General features: G+C 43.1%; 1 protein-coding gene across 4 annotated transcripts in view; it reads left to right on the forward strand.

Moving 5' to 3' along the window:
• The window catches only part of SLC8A3 (solute carrier family 8 member A3), a 640,255-nt gene that overhangs the window by 601,451 nt on the left and 23,003 nt on the right, over nucleotides 1-15,801 (forward strand). For all 4 annotated transcript variants that reach the window (XM_069638871.1, XM_069638873.1, XM_069638874.1 and 1 more), the window contains 2 exons: nucleotides 1,298-1,397; nucleotides 15,187-15,459. In XM_069638871.1, the coding sequence (XP_069494972.1) occupies nucleotides 1,298-1,397; nucleotides 15,187-15,459 (373 nt within the window). The remainder of the gene's footprint in view (nucleotides 1-1,297; nucleotides 1,398-15,186; nucleotides 15,460-15,801) is intronic.

A 15,801-nucleotide genomic window follows, 5' to 3' on the forward strand; every position in this document is an offset into this window, starting at 1 on the left:
AGAACGAGGGAGAGAGTTTTCTCCAGACATTTGAGTTGGCGTGTACATTTAGCATGTGGCGAGCGAGAGTGATTAAAATGCGAGGTTGTTGGTGGGTCAGACTTTTCTACAAAGCCACTCAAAATAAACATGTTTGACTGTATAGATTGAAGGGTACAATATATTTACAATAGCCATGCCAACACCCATATAACAGGATCCCATCTTTCTTTGATAATGATTACGTGATGTCTTTCTTTGCTAAACCAAAGGATGTATACTAATTGACCTTTTCACAATTGACCTTGGGAGAATTGACCTCGGGAGAATTGACCTAATTTAAAAGGTCAATTAGGACATATATGCTGCGGGAAACCCCCCACAACCCTCCACCCAATCCAAAAACCCCTGCAACCCCCAACCAATCCCCTTATTTGTAATCCAAAACCAACCCAATACATACATAAAATAACTAAAATAATATAAAGGACAATTGTGCAGAAGGTCAATTAGGACCACTATAATTAGGTCAATTAGGACAAAGGTCAGTTGTAAAAGGTAAATTTGGGTAATACCAAAACAATTCATTGCAGAACAGCCGACACATGTTTCGCACTAATTTGTATGCTTTCTCAAGGCTGAATTCCTTTGGTATGATTTCCTAATATACACATGTCAGCTTGATAACTGAAAGAAAGTTCACAAGTGAAAAACAAAAGAACATTTTGATTTAAAAAGTTAATGAAGTGGATTTTCAATTTCGGTTTAGTGACGTAGCCGCCAACCAATAGGCCCCTTTAATATCCTAAAATGTATTCCATTAAATTCCCTTTCGTAACTTGCTCTGCAGGCTCGGCCTGCTCTATAGGGCACTAGGCCGAGGGGTGAACCAAAAATGCAAAATGCTGTTGTGGGACAGTTTTTTTTTGGGCAAACTGGGTGGACCAGTTTGATAAGTTACTTCACTATGCGGCTAGTAGTTTTGCTGAATACATATTTTTTTTAATGCACAATTTGCATCACATTTTATCAAAAAACTCCCCCTTGGGTACTACGCAAAGAGTGTCACAAAAAGACTGACGAGCCATTTGCAACTGTGGGCCACTTTTTCATTGGTGCCCAAGATAATTTTATGTTCCAGTCCAACCCTGCTGCTCTGTCATCTTCTACAGGGCTCCTTTTTTCTGTGAAGGGGCCAGTGCCTTTCTGCTTTCCTTTTGTTCTTGCATAGCTCATGCCTGTGTTTACTTTCACGCTTGAGTTTATTAGCAATTGTTTTTCTGTTCCTAATAAATGTGCTTTTGTTGTTTATTTGCAGAGCACGGTGGACAAATTGATTAAGAAGACAAACCTTGCTTTGGTAGTAGGGACGCACTCCTGGAGGGATCAGTTTTTGGAAGCAATCACTGTCAGTGCAGGTGAGTGGAGGCCTTTGTTAAATATTGTCATTTTGTGCATCTTAACAGCAAGTATTTTTTAGCCACTGTGAAGGCATCATTAAGTATGACACAGACAACAGACTTAAAGTTCAAATAAAAGATATGTATTACTTAAATGTCAGGATGGTAGAAGGCCTAACTTGCCCTATGCTATGGTGGGATGTCCCTACCTGAACGAACCTAAGGAAAGTCAAAGGGTTCAACTTAAAAGTCTGTCCATGTCCAAAACCTATCCTTGCCCTCACAATTACAATTAACCAATGTGTAGGGATGTCAAAGGAAATAGTGTTCAACTCAATGTTCCAAGCTTTTTCCAGCTCACATCTGACTTACAGCTCCCCTTCCTTCCCCAAGCACAAGAAAGTTTCATGATAGTCTCAAAGTTGACCTTTTCCCAGTTCAAGCCGATATAGTTCAGAACCAACCCTTGCGGTTCCCTTCCCCAAGTTTCAAGTAACACAATCCAAACGCAAAAGGGGTCTTGAGACTCTTTTCTCAAGACAACAAGTGTGGTTCCTTGAAGCCTCAGGGTTCCCTTCCCCAAGACGTCTTAATTCTAATTATAATTATAATTGTTCTTTCATAACAAGCTTAATACCAGCGATTGGTTTCTAAGCGCGTTACAAAACACCAGGTCAACCTAACCTTCTTTCTGGCCCACTTCGCCAGTTTGTATGCAGTGGTTTCTTTAGGCTGTTTCTCAGTGTCCTTATATATCACCATGCAGGGCTCTCTGGTCTAGACGCAGTTGATAGACCGCCCGGTCCACCAACTACAGGTCGCGCAACCAGGGCCCTGGGACTGGGATTCCTCAGCACACACACACAGGTTCCTTGGCACTTGCTCCTGTGCACCAAGTCACCTTCACTTTGTTCCTTTAAGTGGCCTCTTGGCTTTGTGGGTATTCTTGCACTTCTCTGGCATCATCTTATTATCCTTGTGGCCCTGCCACCATGTGTCAACCACCTCCTGCCAAGCTGTGGCCTTGTGGCATTGCAGTCACTCATAAAGTTTCACTGACTCTTTTCTGCTTTTAATACTCTTGACTTTGATGTTTGAATTACATCGTTGTGCAACATGTGCTCAATTTCGTTCAGTGTTCGATGTGCACTTTTATTTTTCAGATTTAAAGTTCTGTTCAGTTCGATATTCAATAAACACCTTTTGGTTTCAATGTTTAAGTCTCCCTTTAGTTCGGTATTCAATGAGCATTTAATTGTGTAAAGTTAAATTTCTCTTTAGTTCAGTATTTAATGAGCATTTAATTGTTCAAATTTAAGTTTCTCTTTAGTTCCATATTCAATAACTACATATTTGTTGCCATATTACAGACCGATGTTACCTCACGGTTCTGTTGGAGTGCCCCAGAGCCTCTCTGCCCTCCCGACACTCACCGGTCTTCTGTGCTTTACCGGCGCAAGACCAGCTCACCTGCCTTGTGCCTCTCTCCGCACACCTGCAGCTTCAGTGCCTCTGTTGGCACGGAGGCAGGTTCCTCTCTGCTCCGGCTCCACAGCAGCTCCTGCTGCTCGCTCTGGTCTAGGAAGGCTCCCAGGCTTTGAAAAAATCACATGTCCCACCTACTTTGGGTCCCCCAAGTCCACTGGGTTCATTGCTGGCATCTTGGCTCGAGCAGCTCCAGTCCCACCACGGCTACCTCCTCAGACGTTGCACCCCGTGTCGCGCTCCTTCTCCCTCCCTGTGTCTGGTTGATCTCAATTTATACACCTGCAGCCCCTTGATAGGCTGCAGGTGTGGATATCCAATTAGCCCTGCCTGACCACAATCAAAGGGACATGCCTGACCCTGACTACTCTTAGTAGGCATCTTCCTCGTCCCAGTACCAAAGTGGTGAAAATGTGTAATCTTCACTGCTCTTCGTGGTCTCTTCTTCGTCCCAGTGCTGTCAAGTTTTACATGTGGAAAATTGAGGGGAACTGGCTTATAATAGCCCATGAAGGCTGGGGGAGGGTTAGGTTGATTGTCAACAGGGAAAGGGGGAAACCATGTCTCACCCGAGGGCACCCAACTCCCAATCCTCAAGGACCCTCCACCCAGGTGATCCTCCCTCGCTTCTTTGCTCCCAGGGTCAGGATTCAATAGCGATGCCCTTTCCCTGACCACCTGCGCAGAGGATCCCGGAAGAGTAGGAATGAGAATACCCTCAGGTTTCTCACACCACCTAATGGACAGGTGAACGAAAAGAGATTGGACCAGACGGAAAGGGACCAGTGAGTTCCTACAAAATCATTCATGTGCATGTCAATATTAAACTACTTCAAACAGGGCAAATATACAGGTTCCAAAGTTCATATAATTGCCTAGTAGTCAATTTTGCAGAGGAAAAAAGTGTTTCTGTGCGTCCTCCAAAATGTCTTGGAGATCAATGTGCAGCAGGCAGTGGCGGCCATTAGGGGTCCTTAGGTAGCACCCGTCCATTTTTCCAGACATTGTGGGGCCTGAAAAGTCACCTAGAAAAAAATGTTTTCTTTTAATTTGCATTTTGGAGTGAGCACCTGTCACTCTACGCATCTGCAAAGTATGTAAAGATAAGTAGATTCTTTGCAAATACTAAAACATCAGGCCTGCAGCTCTTGATTGGGATTGCTAAATATAGGGCTTCAATAGTGTTGCAATTTGGGGTTCCCCACAAAAAGGTTTCTTTACTATTCAATTTAAACATGAAAAAACAGGTTTGTTGTATTTTATTTATTTCGTGTTTTAAAACAAAGGGCTTTGCATAGAACATATTTACATACATTATTACCCATTCGAAATTGGTACTCACTGAATCCAGTTATGTACTATAATCATTGCAGAAATGTGCAACTGCCGGCAGTGGTATCGCCACAGAGGATCCTCTGCAGTCATATCACCACCTCCAACGTGCTGACCCTCACTGCTATTTGACCTCAGCGTAAAGACTTACTCGGACGCTCGATTGAACGCGTAAAGAATGTCTCCAAAAAGAAAGCAGCACAGACTGTACCCCTCATTTCCTCTACACCGAAGCCACCCAAAAAATTCTCTGCATCACTTCCCTACTGACTCCACCCCTTCCCACACACTGCCCGTCGCTACCAATGCAAACACAGATTCAAACCAAGAAATAGGGGGTCATTACGACCTGGGCGCAAAGGGATACCGGGCACTGGTAATGACACCGGTGCCGGTAATCCCTTTGCACCCTATTCCGAGGTCCCTTTTCGGGTCCTTCCCTTAATGCCTGGTTTTACCAGGCGTTATGGACCGGACCCGCAAAGGGATACCGGGGTCAATAACGGTACCACATTTTGCAGTACCGTTATTGGCGCCTTCCCATTGAGCCCCATGGAGGCTCAAATGGGAATGGGGAATGGCTTTTCAAATGGGGACTTACCGGTCCCGCAATGGTCGGAATAGACCGATAAGTCCCCATACCACCACGTCAGTGGCGAGGCGATACCAGTATTGGTGCTAGTCATGGCGCTAATAGCGCCATGACTAGCACCAACCTAGGAATGAGGGCTATAATCTCCTATCATGGTAGGAAGCTGCCGCAATTCATCATTTGAAAGCGTGTGCAACGTAGAATTATTCATGACTGACCATCAACTGGTGGGAAATAGTTTCCCTCAGGGTTTTCAGTCACCTGACAGACAGCTCAATTTTCACTGTCATTGTCTATCAGATGGGACCCCGAACCGCTCAGTGGAATATTTCTCTGTCGTTGATAGTCACCTATGTATAATTCCACATATTGTGAGCCAGAATAGAGCGAACAAAAAAAAAAGTGATGGCTATTTATGGTTTTAGTATCACTAGAATAAAATCTGATGTCAGACACAATTTTGCGATATTAAAAGTACCTCAATTGGAGCCTTACTGAACAGTGGCTTTTTATGGTCATCTAAATATTGCGCCCAGTTTTACCAGTAATATAAAAATAATAATTTCTCTTGCTGCAACAACGTGAATATTCAAGTATAGTAGGATTGGAGCGTAAAGGTAGCTAAACATTCACAGCATACATATGCATTTAGTTACATATTTTCAAAGAGAAACACAAACAGATCTGTATATCTTCAAATAAACTACAAAAGTGTTATTTTATTTTATTTGATTTTATTGTTTAAATCGAGGTCCTAGCTTGAGAGAATCAGAGCGCTGTACAGGTTATGGGTCGTCAGCGTATGTGCTGGCATCTTAACAGTAGCGCAGTACTATGAGTTACGGGGACTCATTACGACCAAGGCGCTCCCGTATTGAAGGGTAGCCAGCGTATGTGCTGGCATCTTAACAGTAGTGCAGTACTATTAGTTACGGGGACTCATTACGACCAAGGTGCCTCCGTATTGAAGGGTGCGGTACAGGACCGGCACCGTTCATTACGGGACGCCCTATTACGAGGTTCCCTTGCGGGACCCGCTCAGAACGTCTGGTCAGACCAGACGTCCTTAGCGGATCCTGCAAAGGAACTAGGGAGCTAAAAACGGGCCTGTTATTAACGGGCCCGTTATTAGCTTCCTCTCCATTCCCATTTGAACCCTATGGGGGCTCAAATGGGAATAGGGATGGGTTTTTTCAATGAGGAATTACCGGGTCCTTCAAGGTTGGAATGACCCGGTAATTCCTCATTGAAGGAACCCGGTACTGGAACCCAGTATGGAGGCAGCCATCCCCTTATTAAGGGCATGACTACCTCCATACTCGTAATGAGGCCCACGGTCTCTGCTTCGGTATGTACATCCATTGGTATTAGTCGTTGGTTCGGTGTTCTTGAAAAAAACACGTTTTGAAAGATTTGCAAAACTGAAGAATTGTAAGGGCCATTCAGAGCAGATACTCGGTTCGAGTTCCAAAGGATGGGCGCGTGACAAGAGAAGGATTGTTTGCGTGCCGCTCTTTGCGGACGAGTTGTTATTCGAGTTTCATCATATGAATTGACTCCATTTCCCAAATGTCACCTTTTGCAAAATAATACAGGGCATGCACATCTTCATGCTAACAGCTGTATTTTAAAATGCACAACAGTGCATCATATAGTCTGTTAAACATCTACATATAGAAAATGCCTAGGTGCGTTTCCGTACTCAGCTGATGCAATTTGTCAATGTTAGGTTGCCCTCTGCTGTCCAAATGGTAACGCACACCTCTGTGTGCCCTTCCAATTCAACAACAGCTATCATTTTACCAAACAGACTGAGCATGGTTCTACGCGGTCACCTTTACCTTCCACTATTGCAAACATTCAGAATAATGCCAAGTTAATTCTTTCCGCCCCCACTTCTCTTCACACTGGGCACAGAGATTCTAGTGTCAATGACCAGTCAATTACCGGCACAATGTTTCAGTCTCTAAAGAGCAAAACTCTGTAGGACGAATGCCTCCTCACTAGCTAAAACTGAAAGTAGATGCTGTAGTTATACTACTACACAATCTTATGCCATCACAGGGACACTGCAATACAAAAAGGTTGACAATTATGCATCTACTAAGACACATCATTGAGGAGTTTTGTTTATCTCTGAAAAATAAGGCAATAGGGCAATCCACATCTACAATCCTGATGGGTTCAATGTGCACTTTAATCTTCTTATTTGCTATGGGTATAGTGGATCGAATATAGGATTATCCACAGCTGCACATCTGATTATATCCTGCACAGCATGATGTGCAATTAAGCATTTCTCTTATTTCCATTAGATGTATTGTTTATATGAAAATGGTGTCATGTCATTTCGTGTGATCTGCATATTCGTAGATTACACATCTACCACATAATTGTAGTCCCCTGGACCTTTCACCCATCTATTAATATGGGGCCATTTATACATATTTTCACTGGAGCAACTCGGATGTCCTGTCTTAGATTTGCTCCTGCTACCTTGCACCTCATTCATAAAGTCTAAAACTTAAAACGGGAGCTGCCTAAAGCCTACATGAGTTGCCCATGTACAAATGCGATTCACAAATATGCTCCCAAGGGAATCACGTGGATGCTCCAGGCAGCTCTGGGTGTCCTTTAGATGTATGCTGTGTGCATCAGGTATGAGGCAGCGGGAGAACACCTGAGATTCCAAGGGCATCTCCTGATTTGCTCCAATGCAAATAATTATGAACCTGGTGCTATTTGTTTGTTTTTGTTGTTCACTACTTAGGAAAGATTATGTTACCTATAGTAGGTGGTTTGGAAATGGTTTAGAAAGAAAATACAGAATATGCAGATAAACCATCCCTAAGGATATCATTCAATTCTAAAATGCCCCATAGGTTGTAACTTTGTATCTTATCATAAATGATTATGAATATGTATATTAAGTGAATAAACACTAGTAAAGGCAGAGTTAAGATGATCCAATTCATTGCAACTAAACCCACGAAATTCGGCGGATGTGGAAAGTGACAACAATATGAACTCAGTCACCACCGTTGCTCAGCCCACGAGCACATACATGGGATCACAGCCGGGATCAACAATGAGATCAAAATGACATCATGGGTGACATCTACAGGGATGAATCTGAGTTAAGTTTGTCATCGCTTCCCAGATCTGCTGAATTTCATGGGTTTTGTTGTGATGAATTGGATCATCTCAACTCTGTCTTTCCTAAAGGTTTTTCACTGAACGTCATACTATATCCTCTCTAGGGACCACTGGCCCTGACCTTCAACATTGGCTACTGTTCATTCTGAAGTATTTAGAATAAAACTATTTGTCTCATATCCTCCTCACTAGTAAATAACTAGATCCCCCTGGTCACTGTCCACTCTGCAACTATTAGGATGAAAGACGGTGACCCACTAGCCATGGCCTCAAGACATGACCAATGGCCACAGCCTACCTCCATGGCCGCATACCCCATCACTAACAAATAAGAAGGTCCTCTGGCCATGATATTCAACTAAGGTCACAGTCCACTCTGCAGAATTTAGGATAAAAAACTGTGGCCCAATGGCCATGGCGTTAGGCTGTTCACATTATCCTGCTCGCTAATAAATAAACTACCGACTGTGGACTCTGACCTTGGCCACTGCCCTAGTTGCAACTTTCAGGCTAAAAGAGGATGGGCCACTAGCCATGGTCCATGCGTCCCCTTTTTTCCTCCTAGTTTCATTTCCTCTGTATTTTCCTCCAAGCATTTCCTGCGGAAATATAACAAGATGGAGCTTTGTATTGCCACAGTTATAATTCTGTCAGTAACGCAGCATTCGCAGATTACCGTAATGGAAAAACGCTTGAAAATGAATAAGTCTTCCCTATCCTCACAACCACTCTACCTGTGTACCCCTCTGCCTTTTTAGGTCCACTCACCTCCTGTCAGACTATGTAAATACCCATGGTATGCTTCCTATTTTCCCCCTTTCCCATACTCTCTCCTGTGACACACCTTCTTCTGAACGTGTCTTGCAATGTTCTGGTGGAAATCGGGTGGGAATCCCACGTGATTTCCACAGTAAGGCAAAAACCAATCTGACTCAAAACGTGCCCTCCCCAAAGTGCCCAACTAATCAGTTGGTCATTTTTTACCCTTTCCACCCCTACCCTGATGTAAATCCTCCCCGTTTCTTCCTCTGAACATCATTTTTTGGCTTCCCACAGGATAACCACAGGAACCATTGAGAACAAAAATGGCGGCTTCTCATTTCGGAAAAATCTCAGTGCTGCAATGCATCATGGGAGATATCTACATTGTTTTGGGCCAGGGGCACACTCTTTTCAGTCATTTTTAAAACGACTGGACGGATTTACATCAAACAAAAAAACCATGATGCTTTGTACCCAACTTGTTTCTCATGGTGGAAATCCGTCAAGCGGTTTTTGCACTTTAAGTGTGCAATGGTGGTACCTATTTCTCTATGTGAAAAGGAATGGGTGTTGACGAAAACCAGTATTTATTTTTACTTTGCTTTTTTTAAACCTTTCAACGAATTGCCTCCAAATTCTCCAGTTTGGCGGAGGCCGACCCGGACATTTATTTTTGTTGACTATGTTGCAAATATGCCTAACGAGTCAAAAGTTGTTACCAATAGAATTTTGGGCAAAGAAAATGCAAATTGAATTTATCTTAAATATATGACGATTATTGCCAACAATTCGATGCCTTAAATAGGCTTAATAAATAATGTATTTGCAAGCTTTCATAGTCCTGACCACTTCCTTAGGCAGAGATGAAATTAAGCCTTTGAAAAACATTAGAACATTACAGCTTAAATAGCCATAGCCCCTCTGCGATTACATTCTTTTCTTATCTATGCCTTTCTGTGTACCTGATTCTTGTGAAGTGCTTTGATGGATGGTTGGTTGCAAGCTAGTCTGAAATGCATGGAGTCAGAGAGAATGTTGGATGCTGAGAATGTTTATGTATGAGTGAGGGAATGCTTGTGTGCGGGGGTTCCAACCCGGGCAGTTGACATGTAGCATGATTGGTGGGAGCCAGTGGGTTCCTCTCCTGTATCTTAAGAGTAACTGGGATAAAGGAACTATTAAGCAACTTACCTGAAGCATGCAGCGGAACTTTGCAACATTGCCCACGGGCTGGTCTTTTAAGCGGACCTGGAGACGGACTTGCGCGTGTTGAAGAAAATGGAACTGTAATTGGAAAGAAAACAAGTAAGCTGCTTTGGGGGGTGCAACATATGAGGACCCACTGCCCCTAAAAGGGTGCTAGGTTTTGTCTGGATGCCCCAAGGCAATAGGAAGCTGGGTGCCAGGTTATCTCAGTGCTGCAGTGCACCATGGCAGATATATACTTTTTTTGGACCTGGGGCACACTCTTCTCAATCATTTTTAAAACTACTGGGCGGATTTACACCAAACCGGGAATTATTTATGATGCATTGTGCCCAACCTTTTTCTCCTGGTGGAAATTCATCCAGCGGTTTTCGCACTATGAGTGTGCAATGGAAGCACCTATGTGATAAGGAATGGGCATCGACCAAAACCAGTATTTCTTTCTTTGCTTACTGAGTTGTGTATCTTTTAACAAAATATCCCCACATTTTCCAGTTAGGGGGAGGCCAACCCTGACATTTATTTTAACGGATTTGTAGATTTTTTCATAAGGACATGCATGACATATGTTGAACCGCCCGCATATTGCAGTGTTCAGGGTTTAATAGTACATTGTCTTGAGTAGAGCAGGTGTCAGTGGAACTAAAGAAAAGGGAATTAAAGAAAAAGAAAAGTACACAAGGGTCAGCCTGTTATTTGGAATTTAGGACAGAGGGGATAGGATAGTGTCGATCATGGTAGGTGCAATCAGATCAGGGTGTGACTCTAGAAGGCTGATAGGCAGGAGGCACAACCAGTCATGGGTTAGGCCTTTGAATCTTGGAGCAAAGTATAGTATGTTTGGGTCAGATGCCATATTGGGATTGAGTTTCATCACATCATCTGGTCCTTTCCCCTCCTTTTTCTGATGATTGTGATCCTTCAGGTCCAGACAGACCATACAGGGTCCAGGTGGCAGGAGTTCCTGGAGGAGGTAAAGTGGCTCCATTTTGAAGTGGCAATAGACCAGAGAAATATTTAACTCCCTCAGATGTATCACTGGATGGAATCCCTCGTTTATTTTCTTCGCAAGAGCAGATTCCTCAGGAAAGCTTCTGGGGCAAAGCGTGTCCATTGCATTGACCCTTTCTGCAATATCCCTTGTATTTTCTGCACTATAACCCGTATTCCAAGTCGGGAAAGTGAATTCCTCTTGGATGTTTCATTCACCTGGGAGCGGAATGAAACTTTATGTGAATCCTGTGTGCTGTTTGTAACTCCCAGGGATCTGAAGTGGTGTGTAGCCAGTTGTGAAGAAAGGGATGAATGCGCACCCAAACCTTAGTGGGAAAATAGGGACCCTGCTACTCACTGTAGAATCTTCAAGCATTGGCTCTTCTCTTGGGGATACCACCAAATTGTCCATGCTGCAGAAAGAAAGCCTGTTGGGGGTCTAAAGGAGGTACATACTCCACAAACCCTAGATGCTGTGAAGGAACATGATGATCTGGAGGTCTGACCAGTCGTTCGATTCCTAGCACCAAGGTTTTTTTCCTGTTAAAATCCTTGCCAGATTTCAACATTGAACTGTCTACTGCCAGAGTATTCATGTATGTTCCTGTATCGGAAGATCTAGGACACACATATCTCATATGTCCCATAGCTGTTATGTCTAATTTTGCAGCAATACATTCCCGAATACATTGGGCCACCAGGGAAGAGGTTGCCACCCAGTGCAGTTGAGTCTTATAACTTATTTAGGATCAAACATTAACATTCCCCTAGAATCCTAAACTCCACGGGTGCTGGGAATGTGTGCTGCTTAGTAATCCATACCAAGCGGTCCCGCCAAGGCATCATATTGTAGAGTCCCCATTGCCTGTACCATCTGCCGATTCTAGAGCTGGAGGTTTCCTTGCCCTCTTGACCGTCCGCCTCTTCTCGCAACCAACGGGTCCAGAGTGGCATAGTCCTCCTGTTGGCAGATCAACTGTCATCAGTCCCTTAGAGTGATAGGGCTCTGAGGCAAAGACACTACACCCATCCTTGGTGCAATCCTGGTGTTTCCACTTTTTTGATACTTTCTCGCTGGGATGTGCACCCCGATCACCAGTACTTTTTTGCCACTGCGATAATTTGGTGATGGCCTCAATAAAAGGGGTCTGAGTCTTTTCCTGTCTCTTTTAAGAAGCCAAAAACAGTGGCTGAAATATTTTTACCTATGGTCCAATAGATGGAATCCTTTATAAAGGAAGCAAAGTCTTGCCCAGGTGTGTTGCTAGGTCAGGAAAAGATCTGGGGCTACATTAATGTCGGGATCGGGGCTGGCTAGCCTTTTGGTTGTAGCCCCTACGATTCTATCAAGAGCTACAACCAAAAGACCCGGGCTATAACCCCCGCCCCCCCAACCCCCAGCTCTCCCTAGCAATGCCTCTGCTCCCTCCTCTTCAAAATTCTCCTGAGAAGGTCAAGTTTCCTCTTCTGCCCCCATGAGTCAGATGTAGCTGCTGACGTTAATGAGCTCTACCTCTATCTCTGTTGCCATTGAATCCGCCTTCCTCCAGCCGATTGGATACCCATTGGGCCCCACTCTCCAATAGGAAGGCTAGCTTCAGTTTAGGCTTGTAAACTACCCTGCATAGTTTGAGAGGTCTAAAAGGATTGTTTCATCATGCAAATGTAAGTAATGATTTGAATGTGAAATACATGTCTGTTTGAACTAGAGTCTACTTCACCGGTAAGCCCATAGTAATTATTGTTCGCTCCTATACACGTGCAACTTATGCCCAAAATTCAGAACTCTCTCTCTCTCTCTCTCTCTCTCTCTCTCTCTCTCTCTACACCTCTCCCTCTTTCTCTCTCTCTCTGTTTCTCTCTCAATAACATTCTCTCTCTCGCCTTCTCTCTCGCTTTCTCTCCATCTCTCTTTCACTCTTTCTCGTTCTCTGTTTTTCTCTCTCTGTCTTTTTCTCTGTCTTTCTTTCTGTCTTTCTTTCTCACTTTCACTCTTTCTCTCTCTTGCTCTTTCTTTCTTTTTCTCTTTATCTCGTGCTCTTTCTCTCACTCTCTCTCTTTCTCTTTTTCTCTCTCTCGCTCTTTCTCTCTCTCTCACACTCTTTATCTCCCTCTCTCTCGCGCTCTCTGTATGCCACGCTGGAGAAGGGAGAGCTGGAGCTGTGTGGTCTATGTCCAGAACTTGCACCTTGAACCGATTACAATGAGATGAAGTGTTCAAATACACCATTTAACGCAAACCTAGAAAAAATACATTGATTTATCTTGAAGATAAAAAGAAAAGCAAATATTGATCACTATAGTAGCAACAGCAGAAGGAAAAGAAGACTGACTCAAAGAGGAGACACCTTATATAGGACTATAGCAAAATAGCCACCCCTGTATCTGGGGTCCGGAAATTATGGAATTGTGGGACGGGTAGTTCCAGAAAATATAATTTTGGAGTATCTGAAGTGACTTTTTCTTGCTACTGTCAAAATAAAGAAAATAGTCAATTCCATAATATGAAGACTCAGTGCCTGGCATATAATGTATGCATCAGGAGCTTTACATCTATGCTGTACTTAAAATGGGTCTTGAGGAGCATGGGTGTAGTGTGAGTTAAGGTTCCATTTGGGATGTGACAGACTTAGTTTGTACTTGTTCATTTGGCCGCATTGTTTATACGTCAACATTGATTGGCATGTCCAACCTTACGAGCATTGAAACAGATGGCGATTGCATGTGGTGACATGGGTACATGTGAGACACCCACCCAATACCTCCAGACATTGTCCCGGGAGGATAGCTCAGTGGCAACGTGCTCGCCTTGGAAGCAAGATGACACGAAACAACACAGGTTCGATCCCCGGGTCCGTGCTTAGAAACCTCTGGGTATTTAACCACACTATAAATATGCTACTAAGACAACCACAGCAGTGCCTCGATGCCCCTGGGCTGTGTGAGCGCTATAAAAATGCAAATGAATAAATAAACTGATATAGATAGGGAGATGTCCACACAAATGCCAATCATCAATACCTGGACATATCCAGTCATACAGACACAAACGCAGACGTTAAACACTCAAAAGAAAAGGCGGGAATTAACCAAAGAGTTTTCATGTTGTTTTACTATGAATTAAGTAACTAACTGTAACAGGTTAAGTTTACAAATGTTGCGAATGCCAACATTAGGGAACAAACACTCAGTGCACAGTTGGCAAAATGTAAATTCTACAAACTGTCGGGATTCCACTGTGACGAAACCAATACTTAGCACAAATTAACTAATTCCCTAATACAACGTTCATCATACTACAGAGACAACTTAACTCACACCACTCCACTGCTTCACAAGATTCACTTTACCTAAGCAGGAGTCTGCAACATTCTGCTCTCCTAATGTTTTGGACTACAGGTCCCATCAGCCCTACACAGCATAGTCAATTGTGAGGGATCATGAGAGTTCTAGTATGAAACGTCTGCAGAGTCTCAGGTTGCAGATCATTAATGGCATAGATGTTTTAATGAACTGTTTTGAAGTAGTGGTGAAGTGTGAGTTAAGGGTGACCTTTGCAGTGTCATGCATTGAAATAATGGATCCAGGAAGGATTAATGGGCGGTAGTCCTACAAACCACAAGGAGGCAGAATTATGAGCTATGGTCTCCCTCAGACTGGCCTGTGCATAAAAAATCTCTAACAGGAACTAAGAATCAAGTCTTGTACCTCCAAAGCCAATGGCAAACTTTTATAGAACCCTCCGCAGTAATACTTGATATTTGTCTTAACAGTGTATTTCATTTTAGGAATATTTGTATGAGTTCTTGGGGTGGAGGATCTATCGGTACTGTGAGTTTGAACTTTTCCAATGCAGGATGCAAAAAAGTTGTGCACTTGCAGACTACAAATGTAGCTATGAATAACAGTTGCAAAAATGTGTCCATACTAATTGTATGTCTTTTACACAATAGTCCTTTTATTGTTATTTAGACATGTCCTTCCTGTAGGTCTTTCACCCAAAGGTAAAGAAGGTTTTAACAATTGTATTTCAAGTGGAACCTTCAAAACATTTTGACCCAAAAATGTAGTGCATTGTATTCAATTTCTTTGGTCAAAATGCCTTCCGTCTTTTCGAAATGTAAATCACGATACAGTACAGGATTCCGCCTGAATCTATTTTCCAGAGATCCGCTTGTCATGTATAATGTTCTGCGTTTTCCTTTCCAATGCTCTTGGGTGCATAGGATTCTGTTCAGTTTCTGACTACTGCTCCCTTCTCTGTCATTTTTCTTGCATCAGGAGACGAAGATGAGGATGAATCGGGAGAAGAACGGCTGCCATCTTGCTTCGACTATGTCATGCACTTCTTGACGGTCTTCTGGAAGGTGCTCTTTGCCTGCGTCCCCCCTACGGAGTACTGGAATGGATGGGCTTGCTTTGTCGTGTCCATTATGATCATCGGCATCCTCACCGCCATCATAGGAGACCTTGCATCCCACTTTGGCTGTACGATAGGCCTTAAAGATTCGGTGACTGCTGTTGTGTTTGTTGCATTTGGCACTTCCGTTCCAGGTGAGTGCTGATATCAGGTTGCAGTTTTTGTGAAATGCATAAGGCCAGCATAACCATCAAATTACAGATGAAGACAAGTCTTTCTTCCACATATATCTGCTTTATTTTATAGGGGTTTTTTGTTACTGTTTATGACAATGAAAAGAATCATGTGATAGATCCACGAAACAAAAAAACAAAAAAAAGAAATATATTGTCAAACAATCAAAAAAGTGAATCCTGCAATTAGCGAGCTCTATCCTAAGAGTACATTGCTCAATAAAACATTAATTTCTATTGTAGGGTTTTCCATTTGTAATATATTTGTGTGTCCTGTTTCACTACTGGGGGTTGGCAGTCTGC

The sequence above is a fragment of the Ambystoma mexicanum genome, chromosome 14, assembly GCF_040938575.1.
Source record: "Ambystoma mexicanum isolate Mex_15411 chromosome 14, UKY_AmexF1_1, whole genome shotgun sequence".
NCBI lineage: Eukaryota > Metazoa > Chordata > Amphibia > Caudata > Ambystomatidae > Ambystoma > Ambystoma mexicanum.